The 12,383-nt window shown below is 40.0% G+C and overlaps 1 protein-coding gene and 1 long non-coding RNA gene across 2 annotated transcripts in view; one reads left to right on the forward strand and one right to left on the reverse strand.

Moving 5' to 3' along the window:
* Positions 1 to 12,383, forward strand: part of ADGRV1 (adhesion G protein-coupled receptor V1) — a 561,037-nt gene that overhangs the window by 547,293 nt on the left and 1,361 nt on the right. The window contains exons 88-89 of the mRNA XM_016186350.2: positions 3,913 to 4,104; positions 7,545 to 7,722. Coding sequence (XP_016041836.2) covers positions 3,913 to 4,104; positions 7,545 to 7,722 — 370 coding nt within the window. The remainder of the gene's footprint in view (positions 1 to 3,912; positions 4,105 to 7,544; positions 7,723 to 12,383) is intronic.
* LOC132541306 (uncharacterized) overlaps positions 8,092 to 12,383 on the reverse strand; it is a 42,428-nt gene continuing 38,136 nt past the window's right edge. The window contains exon 4 of the long non-coding RNA XR_009552467.1: positions 8,092 to 8,444. This is a non-coding gene — a long non-coding RNA (uncharacterized LOC132541306). The remainder of the gene's footprint in view (positions 8,445 to 12,383) is intronic.

The raw sequence follows: 12,383 nt of genomic DNA on the forward strand, positions 1-12,383 counted from the left end.
CTAATGTCATACAACCTCCCTCTAAACATTACTTTCTGTCCACTTGAACAGAGTTTATGTTTCCTGAGGCACATCTAAAAGATTCAGAGTATTTATTGCTTATGTAAATATGCTTTTAAGAAAAGACTACTTCTGCACCCCATAAAGATCTTTGGTCCTGGGAGTTGGGTGGTAGCACAGTGGGTTAAGCACATGTGGTGTGAAGAGCAAGGACCTGCGTAAGGATCCTGGTTCAAGCCCCTGGCTCCCCACCTGCAGGGGAGTTGCTTCACAAGAGGTGAAGCAGGTCCCCCTCTCTGTCTTCCTTTCTCTTTCTCTCCTCCTCTCTGTCTTCCCCTCCTCTTTTTCTCCCCCTCTGCTGGGAAATTGTGCAGATGCAGTCACATCTGCCATGTTGTCCCCTCAGGCTACTGCTAGTTCCCCCGAGAGTTGGGACATTCTCAGAGTGCCTGTTCCACCATGTTGTGCCCTCAGGGCATTGTCTATTTCCCCCGATATTTGGAGTGCTTTGGTTACTCCTCCCCCCTCCCATTCTCACAAGAGTTATTATCCTACCCTGGAGTGCTATGGTTACTCCTTCCCCTTCCCATTCTCACTAGAGCTACTCCCATAAAAGCCCTTCTTCTCCCGCACCTCTCTCTCTTGCCGGCTTCTTCACTTCGGTGTTTAGACGCAGGAAAGGTTACTGCGAGAGGCGGCCATTTTCACTACCTCCACGTGGCCCAACCTGCTTCTCTCGCACCCAACTCTGAGGTGCCAGCGCAAATAAAGATTTATGTTCCCTCTTCGCTCAGGACCTCCTCTCTCTCTTCTCTGCGGCGCGGAACGACACCCCTCTCCCCTTCTTTCTTTCTCTCCCCCTCTTTCTTTCTCTTTCTGTCCCCCTCTCTGTCTTCTTTCTCTTTCTCTCCCCCTCTTTCTCTTTCTCTCCCCCTCTGCCATCCCCTCCTCTTTCCATTTCTCTCGGTCTTATCCAACAACAACGACAGCATCTATAACAACAATAATAACTACAGCAACAATAAAAAAACAACAAGGTCAACAAAAGGGAAAATAAATAAATAAATTTAAAAAATAAAAAAGATCTTTGGTCCGTACTCCCAGAGGGATAAAGAATAGGGAACCTTCTGATGGAGGGGATGGGATATGGCACGCTACTGGTGGGAATTGTATGGAATTGTTCCCCTCTTATCTCACAGTCTTGTCAATAAATATTAAATCACTATTAATAAAACAAAGAAGTTGAAAAATAAGAAAACACATAGCAGAATTTGGACTGAGTTTGGTGTACTGCACCACAGTAAAAGACTCTGGGTTCCTGAGGGTGGGTGGGTGGGGGGTCACTTCCTAATACTCAGAGAAATCATGAAGTAAATCTTGACATTCTCACAATTTTTAAGTCTGTCAGTGTAATTGTTTTCCTGTTTTGTTGATTCTGACTAAGTTATGCACATATGAAAAAAATCACTGTACAGGCATAATGTTGGCCTTGTACATGTGTTTTCAGAAAGATTTGCTTTGTTAATGTTCACAGTATCATTTTAATGTGAAACTAATTCACTTAGAGTATTAGATGTTTTAAAAATATTAACTTTTCAAAAAACGAATACAACCCTATTCAGAAGGAAATATTTGTTACTAATTTTACATTATAGAATAACAGCATTTGTAATATGTCTTCAGCAGATAAACCACTGATTTTAAGTTATGTTTGCCAGTTATATAAAGTAATGCCTCACAAGAGGTCATGTTAATGAGAAAGAGAAAAAAGTCTAATTTCTGCAGTCCAGAAATGGCAACAGAGATCAAACACTGCATTGCAGAATGATCTCTAATTTCATTTTGTAGGTTGTAATTATTATGCAGGGTTTTCAAATAGACTTTTTGCTATTTATACCAGCAGACAACACAGATGTTTAAAGTTCACAAGTATACCATTAGCCTTATTGCTGCCATACTCCTGGATATGTTAGAAACCATAACCATAGGAGAATGCAAATTTCACAAAATAAAAATGCTTATTTTTAAATTTTATTAAATAAATTAGCATGGATCTCTTTCTTTAATAAGTTGAATATTTTGCTTTTGTATATTCATTTAAGAATTTTAATAACTAAGGAGATTTTTGCTTCTAAAACTTAAGCATTGAGATTAATTAGACACAAAAGGCACATTTTACATTTTTATTGGTAGAGCAGAAAGGTCAAAATTACCAAGCTTGATAAAACCATTAGAAGTATACAGTAGAGCCCTTGTAGAAAAACATGCAAGACAAGCAGTGTAGGCAATGTCTGGAACACAAATACAACATTTGAGTTGTTATCTATGAAGGAAACAGAGGGACTGTTAAGACTTTGACTTCGTTACAAAAGAATTTTAAAGACCAACAGATCTATATGAATACACAAGATAGTTTTGTAGTTCTCGCATAATACCTACAGAGGAACAAAGCATGTTATGTTTATTAAGCAATCCACAGAATTCCTCTTGAGTTCCTGCTCAGTGATTCTGTTTGCAAAAGAGATAAGCAGGTGAGACATGTAAACAGAATCAGCAGGCTCAATTAGTGCTGCCTTCCAGAAATCTATAAGATGGCCCCGGGAGCATTAGTACCTCATTTCAACCATATTGCTAAGAAAAGAATGAAAAAGAAAAGAAAAAGAGAAGGAGAAGGAGGAGGAGGAGAAGGAGAAGAAAAGAAGGAGAAGTGAGAGATCTGGGGGTGGGGTAGTGAATTGTTTGAAGGGAAGGGGTTTGTCTTCTGAAACAACGTGTGCATGGCTCATCAGAGGCACATCTTCATTTACTTTCATGTATTAGCTAGTTCTTCTTCTAGCGTTTGCCCTTCTTCCGTAGCCAGTCAACAGCGTCAGGTTGAACCTGATGTAAAGTTTCGAGACCTCCTTTGAATCTGGAGAGGTGGCAGTCGTTGACTATGTGGGTCATAGTCTGTCTGGAGCCGCAGGGGCAGTTCAGGTCGTCTCTGGCTCCCCAGCGATGGAACATAGCGGCGCACCGGCCATGGCCTGTTCGATAGCGATTGAGGAGGGCCCGATCATAACGTGCTAGGTCAAAGCCGGGTTGACGCTTGCAGGGGTCTGTGATGAGGTGTTTGTTCTTGACCTCAGCTGACTGCCAACTCTGTTTCCAAGAGTCTGGAACAGAGAAGTTCAGTGTAGGCGAAGGGGACCAGATTGGGTGACGAGACATCAAGCGTTGGACAGGGTGGGCGAAGATATCGGCGTATATTGGCAGGTCCGGTCGAGCGTAGACGTGGGAAATGAACTTAGATGATGCCACATCCCGACGAATATCTGGCGGGGTGATGTTGCTAAGTTGCTATTAGCTAGTAAGGCTGAATTTCAAAAGTATCTTTCAACCAAGATATGAATGGATTATAGGTGGAAGGCATTGCGTAGCTTTTTGGTGATATTTGGACATTTACTGGTGTCTCTTGCTAGATTTCTAACATGTTCTGTAATTTTAAACTTCTGGTACAACTTGGAGAATGCTTCTAGAAAAATCACCTGTCTAGGAGCCGGGTGATGGCGCAGCATGTTAAGTGCACGTGGCGCAAAGCGCAAGACCGGAATCAGGATCCTGGTTCAAGCCCCTGGCCCCCCACCTGCAGGGGAGTCTCTTCATAGGCGGTGAAGCAGGTCTGCAGGTGTCTTATCTTTCTCTCCCCCTCTCTGTCTTCCCCTCCTCTCTCCATTTCTCTCTGTCCTATCCAACAATGACGACATTATCATAAACAACAACAACGATAAACAACAAGGGCAACAAAAGGGGTAAAAATTTTAAAAAGTAAAATTGTTTAAAAAAAAAAAAGAAAACTCACCTGTGTTTACAAAGGTGTTTGTTCCTTAGTTGTGATTGCAGTACTATGATTCTTTTTTTTTTTTTTTGCAGGGACTTTATGTTTTTGTGGTTTACTTCATTCTACACAACCAGACATGTTGCCCTATGAAGGCCAGCTACACAGTAGAAATGAATGGGCACCCAGGACCCAGTACAGCCTTCTTTACACCTGGGAGTGGAATGCCTACTGCAGGAGGAGAAATCAACAAATCCACCCAGAACCTCATCAGTGCTATGGAGGAGGTGCTCACCTTTGCTCATGCTACTGCTGCTGCTACTTCCTCTTCTTCTCTCTCTCATTTATTTATTTATGTAATCGGATAGAAACAGAGAAATTGAGAGGGGTGGGGGTCATAAAGAGGGAGAGAGAGAGAGAAACCTGCAGCACTGTTTCACCCCTTGTGAAGCTTTCCCTCTGTAGGTGGGGACCAGAGGCTTGAACCTGGATCCTTGTGCATTGTAAGGTGTGCTTAATCAGGTGCACCACCACCTGGCTCAACTTTATCTCCCTCTCTCTCCCTCTCTCCCTCCTCCTCTTCCTCCTCCTTCTCTTTCTGTCTCCTATATATAGGCTCTTTTCATCTCATGAAAAAAATACAAGTTAAGTATTAGTAGGCCACTTTTTTAGTCTTTTTCTTACTCATATCCTCTGACCTACGTTTTAAGATTTGCTGTGGTGTCACAATACACCTATTATCTATTTTTTTTCTCCTGTGCCCTATGAACTGTAACAACCTATTTGCATTAGGAAATTGATAGAGCATCATTTGACATCTCTGAAAAACCTCCCAAATTTCACATGGCATTGATAGAATCACATGGCATTGATAGAATCTTGTTCACAAATGTTCTGGTATTGTTCTTAAAAATACGCAAAGCACAAGGACCGGCATAAGAATCCCAGTTCGAGCCCCCAGCTCCCCACCTGCAGGGGAGTCACTTCACAGGAGGTGAAGCAGGTCTGCAGGTGTCTTTCTCTCCCCCCTCTGTCTTCCCCTCCTCCCTCCATTTCTCTCTGTCCTATCTGAACAACGATGACATCAATAACAACAACAATAATAACTATAACAATAAGGGCAACAAAAGGGAAAATAAATAAAAAATTTTTTTAATTTAAAAATACTTTTATAATTTTCTTCGTTCACATATCCCAACTCACTACTTCAATACAAAAACAAAAACAAACCACTAAGTGAAAATAGGCCGTAACTCCTTTAATTTAAATACTAGAAAATCTATTCAAATAAACACTCAGAATAGTATTTTAGCAGTGCCGCTATAAAATTCAGCTAGAGTGTACCCTCTGTAAAATATGCCTACTGCTGGGACATAAATCAGGACAAAGGGGGCACATCTGTGGATTTTCAGTGGTTCAGCAGAAACCTGTATGTTATAACCTAATGATACTTCCACTTAAAATGGGGGAAAAAATACTCTCTTCACTGTATCTACATTAGTTTGGATTCCTGTGTCTCAGTCATACTGCCCCCAACCTGTCAGTGGTTCCTCCCATAGCACTGACACTCTCAGATTTTAAATGGTATCTGAAGGGCAGGTGAAATAGCTCACTTGGTTAATATGTTTTTTTGCCATGAGCACAGCCCAGGTTCAAACTCAGCCCCCGCCACATTGAAGGAAGCTTAGGTGTAGTTATCGCTGGGGCTCAGTGCCTACAGTATGAATCCACTGGTCCCGGCAGTCTTTTTTTTTTTCCCTTCCTATTTTTATTTGACAGGATAGCGAGAAATTGAGAAAGGAGGGGAGAAAGAGGAGGGAGATAAAGATAGACGTTTACAGACCTGTTTCACCACTCATCAAGTATTCCCCTTCCAGGAGGGGAGCAGGGACTCGAACCCTGGCCCTTGGACTTAGGACTACATGCTTTTAACCGGATGTGCCACTGCCCAGCCCCCTGATTTTATTTTCAACCTTTTTATTTATTTCAGGTTAAAATTAAGGTCTTAGAGACAGTCTTAGAGATCAAGTAAAAATCTTAAAGTGTGAAATGTTTTGGCCATACCTTTAAAAGTTTATATATCTAGTACCATTGCTACATTCCGAAAGGACATGCAAATCAATGTTTGTACGTTACAGTTTATAACAATAGAGACATATTTTCAGTATCAGAAGTTCAGCACCATCATTTTAATTGGTTCCCCCAGTTTAGTATTTGTCATAACCCGAACCATGTAAGAAAATAACCATTAGTTACATGTATCTATTTAAATTTACGCTAAAATTAAATAACATCAAAAATTCTAATCATCAGTTCTCTAGCTAAGTTCAAATACTCAATAGCCCTTTATCTGTTGGCTCCTGGATGGGAGAAAACGTGTATAAAATATTTGTAGCACCACATAAAGTTCTGTTGGACAGCACTGCTCTTGATGTTCAACTTCTTGGTGGAAGATTTGAAGTTTTCATCCTCTCTCAGGTTTACTTCTAAATTCTTTCGGTCACTTTTTTCAGTATGATGCAACCTGATTTTTTTCAGGGAAAGAAAAAAGTACTCCCCCCCCCCCTTTTCTCTCATATAGGCAGCAGCTGTGACAGTTCATTTCCTAGGCCTAAGCCACCACTTGCATGTTCATTGCACAGCACCACCCCCTCCACGTGCTCTGCATTCCTCAAGGCTTAGAATTGGCTTTGATACAACTGTTGATGAAGTCCTGTCACACTACAAACACACTAGAAAGCCATGCAGAAATGAGAATGCAGTAGGAAAAGATTAAGAAAGTGCTTTCCAAAAACTCAGATAGAGGTGAAAATATTTAATAATTTCAGGATAGAACTACCCTTTAATCATTTAATTCTTTAAAGGGGGGAGTTTAGAACGCTATCAAAAACATTTTTTAAAAAAAAAATTCAGTATGCCCTGTGTTATAGCTTACAGATTAGGAAGATTCTTCTTCAGTGTTAATAGTTTTCTTTGTAGATATTTCACAAATTAGCTTAACTGGTAGAGTCCTAGGCTTGCATGCCTAATGTTGCTGGTTCTGTCTCTGGTACCACACTAACCAGAGGAATGTTCTGGTCTCTTTCTCTCTGTCTCATGTAAATATCTCTCTCTCTCTCTCATTTGTAATTGGTAAAATAAATCTTGAAAAATATAAAAGGTATTAATTTTTCTTGGGACTTAAGAGATGGTTCAGTGATTAGATCAGATCTTAGCATGAGCCAGGCCCTGCATTCTATTAGTCTCAACATTGCATCAGGGAGAAAGGGTACCCCCAAGAATGGTGGGATGGTACCTCTTGGTTTTCTCTCTCCACCTTCCTTTTTCCTTCCTCTCTCCCTCTCCCATCTTATTTCCTATTTCTTCTCCCTCTCAAAATATAGACTTTAAAAAACTAGGCTAGGAGGGACCTCAATGTTAATGTGTATACTCAAGGCCCTGGGTCCACTCCCTGGTACCACACAAGTTTCCCCCCCCACCACATATAATAGCATAGAAATATGCAAATAATTCTAATAGTTACTACTTAGCATTATAGATGTTTCTGAGAGGTATTTTCCCAAGAAGCAAAGATACAATTAAAGGACTTCATTCTAAATCGTTCAACAGGCCTTTCATTTGTTCTTCATAATGAAATAGAGAGAAAATCAGTTATATTTATTTCTACAGGGATATATATTTATATTTATACTGTGGTTTTCTTTTCTCCCCATGCTTACCCAAAAAGGTACCACCTGTCTGGGAGAGAGCATCCTTCCAGCAAGCCAGTCAGGCTAGTCCTGACCTCAAACCAAGTCCACAAAACGGCACCACGTTCTCTTCCTCTGGAGCATATGGCCAGGGATCACTGATAGCAGATGAGGAATCCCAGGAGTTTGATGACTTAATATTTGCATTAAAAACTGGTACGTATGAACCCACACACTACATTAGAACTAGGTACTCTTGGTACTCTTAACTTAAACTAGGTAATCTTAAGATCTTCTGCCTATAAAGTTGTAAATGTGTAATCAATCTTAGCTTATCCTACTCTCATGTCCCATTCCTAATGTCAGACAAACTGTAGGATGTTTTGTTCCTGGTATTAAATAGAATACAAGCTAAAAATGATTTAAAATTTTCTTTTAGAAAGGAGACTTTCTCTAACTAAATGTAAATATCTCTGCCTTAGAATCTAGCTAGAAAACCAAAATACTATTGAGAAAAGTTCAGTGTAAGAAAGACTGGTCTTACTGTGAAAGTCTTACTATGAAAGTTTTTCTTTCTTTTTTTTATTAGTGATTTAATAATGATTGATAAGATCAATCATTATTAAATCATTGTGGGATAAGAGGGGTACGCTTCCATACAGTTCCCACCACCAGAGTTCTGCATCTCATCCCCTCCATTGGAAGCTTCCCTATTCTTTACCCTTCTGGACTTATGGACCAAAGATCTTTACGGGATGCAGAAGGTGGAAGGTCTCCACTGGACATAGGCATTGACACGTGGATCCATTCCCCCAACCTGTTTCTGTCTTTTCCCAGTTGGGTAGATCTCTGGGCAGGTGGGGTTACAGGACACATTGATGAAGTTGTCTGCCCAGGGAAGTCAGGTTGGCATGATGGTAGCATCTGCAACTTGGTGTCTGAAAAGCATTAAGATATAAAGCAGAACAATTTGTTTTAAAATCAGGAACCTAATGATAAGAATATAGCAGATGAGATGTAGGGTCTTCATGTTGGAAGAAGCTAGAAAGTCTATTTTAGGTATATTCCAAGGGGCCCATGACTTTATTAATTTTTGCCTGAGCTCGATAGCTAACATGGGGGTGGGCTGGAAGTATTGTCTGGGAAGTTGGTGTCAGAGCTGAGGATAGAACTAGAAAGCTGGATCAGGGCAGAGAGTAGCTCCCAAATATGGGAAAGTATATAAGTACCATTAGCTATAAACTCCATAGTGTGAAGGTTTTTTTCATCTTACCTGCTGAAGAAACCTCTTCATGGATTATCATTGAAAGAAGCTTTCTAAAGCAACATAATGAGCTGAATAGAAATATTTCATTTTCAAAGTAACGTCACATATACTATTCATTAATTTTCCCTAAATGTTAAATTCTACTCCTTGTGTAATCCCAGTGGGCAGTTGCTTTCAAGTAATAGATGCAATTTAATTTTTCCTTGTAAAATTGCTCAAATCAATTATAAAATTGTCAGTGATCTTTTTGTTTCTAGATATATAAACAAGAAAAAAAAAAAAGAAAATGTCTATACTCCAAAGAATCTGCTAAAATTAATTATTCAACAAGTTCATTTTCCTGCATATATCTACACCTATCTATAGTGATGACACAGATTTCATCTTTTATATATGTTGTTGAATACTGGGTGAACAGATTAAGAAAATGGAACTCACCTCTCCTGTTTGGGGGAAGCTTCACGAGTGGTGAAGCAGTGCTGCAAGTGTCTCCGTCTCTTTCCCTCTCAATCTTCCCCTTCCCTCTCTATTTCTAGCCAACAAATAAATAAAGATAATCAAAAAAAAAAAATAAAAATGAAAATGGAGCTTAGAGTTTTATGGGAAAAACAGACACACAAAAGGGACAGAATGAAAATAAGTAATAAAAATAGTAATTGCTGAGTAGTCCGGGAGGTGGCGCAGTGGCTAAGGCACTAGACTCTCAAGCATGAGTTCAATCCCCGGCAGCACATGTACCAGAGTGATGTCTGGTTCTTTCTCTCTCCTATTTTTCTCATTAATAAATAAATAAGATCTTTTTTGGAAAAAGAAGAGTAATTGCTGAAATTGACAAGGAAATTTTCAAGCACTACTGAGTAGGGTGCCCTCAATTAAAGCTTTTGAATAACTATTAAATTAATATCTATATAATTCACCACATATAATTATATTTTCTACTTAATAGTTGTTATATAATAATTATTATTTATTTATTTATTATTGGATAGAAGCAGAGAGAAATTGACAGGGGAGGGGAAGGTAGAGAGGAAGAGAGACCCCTGAAAACCTGCGTCACCACTCATGAAGCTTTCCTTCTGAAGGTGGGGACCAGGGACTTGAACTTGGGTCTTTGAGCATTATAATATGTGCACTTAGCCAGATGCACCACCGCCTGACCCCTCCGCAATTATTATTATGAAGTATTACTGTTTGAACAATACCAATTAACACTGTCAAGGGTCAGCTGTTCTTGTTTCAGCACGTAGACTCCATGAAATACCCACAGTCCTCCTTAATGGGAGGATTCTGTCTGAACAACGTTGGAAAACTGAAGAATCACAATTTATATTTTCCTTTTTAAAAATTTTATTTATTCATTATCGGGTAGAGACAGAGAGAAAGTGAGAAGGGGGGGAGAAGTTGGGGAGAGAGAAAGATATCTGTAGCTTGTTCTACTTCAGCACTCATGAAGCTTTCCCCCTGCAGGTGGGGACCAGGGGCTTGAACCCAGGTCCTTGTGCACTGTAGTGTGTGTGCTTAACCAGGTGTGCCACCGCCTATCCCTGAGAATCACAATTTATACTAACATTTTAGTAGCTCTGACAAAACCTAGTGGGAAGAAATTCCCATCACTTAATTTAGCTTGATATTTCCAGGATATATTTAGTGACAGACTTATTAGAGAAGGTGCAAAGCACCTACTGCTGTTTTGCATAACGTTAAATAGAATTTTCATAGACTCTAGTGAATCGGGAAGGTTTTAAAGGAGAAGACTGATGAGTCCTCCATTGGGCTTTGAGGCCAAACCAACAACCAAAAAACTCATATGAAAATATCAAGAATGAAATGTTGCTTTAAAAATTAGAAAATTGGGGAAGTGGTTACAGTAATTCAAGGGTCTGATGTTCAAGTCTCAAATCTGGGGAATGGAAATAAAATGACAAGAGAAACATTGAGAGGACAGTCAGCAAAAGGCTCGTGCTTCTCTGCTAGGTGGCTTAAGGGTCAGAGCATCTATGGAACACGTGTTTGTAGGGGGAACTAATGAATTTGTATTTGTACATATTCATCTTTAGGACTGATGTAGCCCTTAGACATTCAGGGTGGCTTCTTAGGCTAGGGATGAAAGTTGGAGTTGATCATTTGAAGTGCATCGTAGCCAAAACAAATTTGAAGCTGTGAAGATAAATAAGTTTAACCTAGGAGAGGGCAAGGTGAAAAGAAAAAAACAAAAGCCCTTTATTCTGTAATTGTCCTCTCCTCTGTTGAAATGTCCCTATTGTATTTATTTTCATTGTTGCTAGGGCTTTGTCACTCAGTGCTGTTTCAATGAAAGATGCTGAAATGCTAGAAAAGCATCAGGCTAGGACGCAGGCAAGAGTCAGATGATTATGTGAACCTTGAAGGAGGGCTGTAAACAAGGTCTCTAGTGACCAGACAGGAGATTCAAATGGAAGCAGAAGAGTTATAAGAGTCAGCAGATATGGGCAAGTGCAGCATCACAAAAGCAATGAGAGAAAGTGGGTTCTGACAGTAGTCTTGCAAATATTTTAATTTGTTTTTGTTATTGGACAGAGACAGAGAGAAATTGAGATGGGAGTAGGAGATAGAGAGGGCAAAAGATAGAGAGACACCTGCAGCTCTGCTTCACCACTTGTGAAGCTTTTCCCCTGCAAGGCACCAGGGACTTGAACTTGGGTCCTTGCTCATTGTAATGTGAGCACTTAACCAGGTCCACCACTACCTGACCCTGACAATAGTCTTTAACAGAGAGGGAGAAGGAAAGACAGAGACTCAGGAGAGGGATGGTTTGACTTGAAAAAGGTTGTTAGTAAGGAGTCGGGCGGTAGCACAGCGGGTTCAGCGCACGTGGCGCGAAGCACAAGGACCGGCTGAAGGATCCCAGTTGGAGCCTCAGGCTCCCCACCTGCAAGGAAGTCGCTTCACAGGCGGTGAAGCAGGTCTGCAGGTGTCTGTCTTTCTCTTCCCCTCTCTGGCTTCCCCTCCTCTCTCCATTTCTCTCTGTCCTATCTAATAACGACATCGACACAACAACAATTATAACTACAACAACAATAAAAAAACAACAAGGGCAACAAAAGGGAAAATAAATAAATTTAATAAATTTTTTAAAAGTAAAAATGCTCACTAATAGATTCTAGCTTCCTGCTCAAAACAGGTTTAGATGAAGCTAATTCAAAATCTCTTCATAACTATTAACTTTGTAGAAACACCTTTCCTGTATCTGCGACAGAAAAGAATGTCTCAATCACACAGACAGTTTTTTCCTTTCTTTTCCTTTGTTCTTTCTCACTTTCCTTCATATTTGCAGAGTCTAGTGCTCAGCAGAGGAGTAGGAACTGGGCACTGTAGTCTCTGACTCAAATCAGTGGCACACCTAGCAGCCCAGTGTGTGTCTATTTGTGGGAGAGAATGAGGGAGTTTCTCTTAAATTACAAAAATAAAAAAACAAGGTGTTTACTCCAACAACATAGTGCTTAGTTTTCTGAATTATCCTGACTTGTGAATTTGTAGCGAAGAGGGGAGTTTCCTCACAAAAGAGATTTTTTTTTTTAATTTATTTTTCCCTTTTGTTGCCCTTGTTTTTTTATTGTTGTTGTAGTTATTA

Source organism: Erinaceus europaeus, chromosome 11 (genome assembly GCF_950295315.1).
Source record: "Erinaceus europaeus chromosome 11, mEriEur2.1, whole genome shotgun sequence".
NCBI classification, from domain to species: domain Eukaryota; kingdom Metazoa; phylum Chordata; class Mammalia; order Eulipotyphla; family Erinaceidae; genus Erinaceus; species Erinaceus europaeus.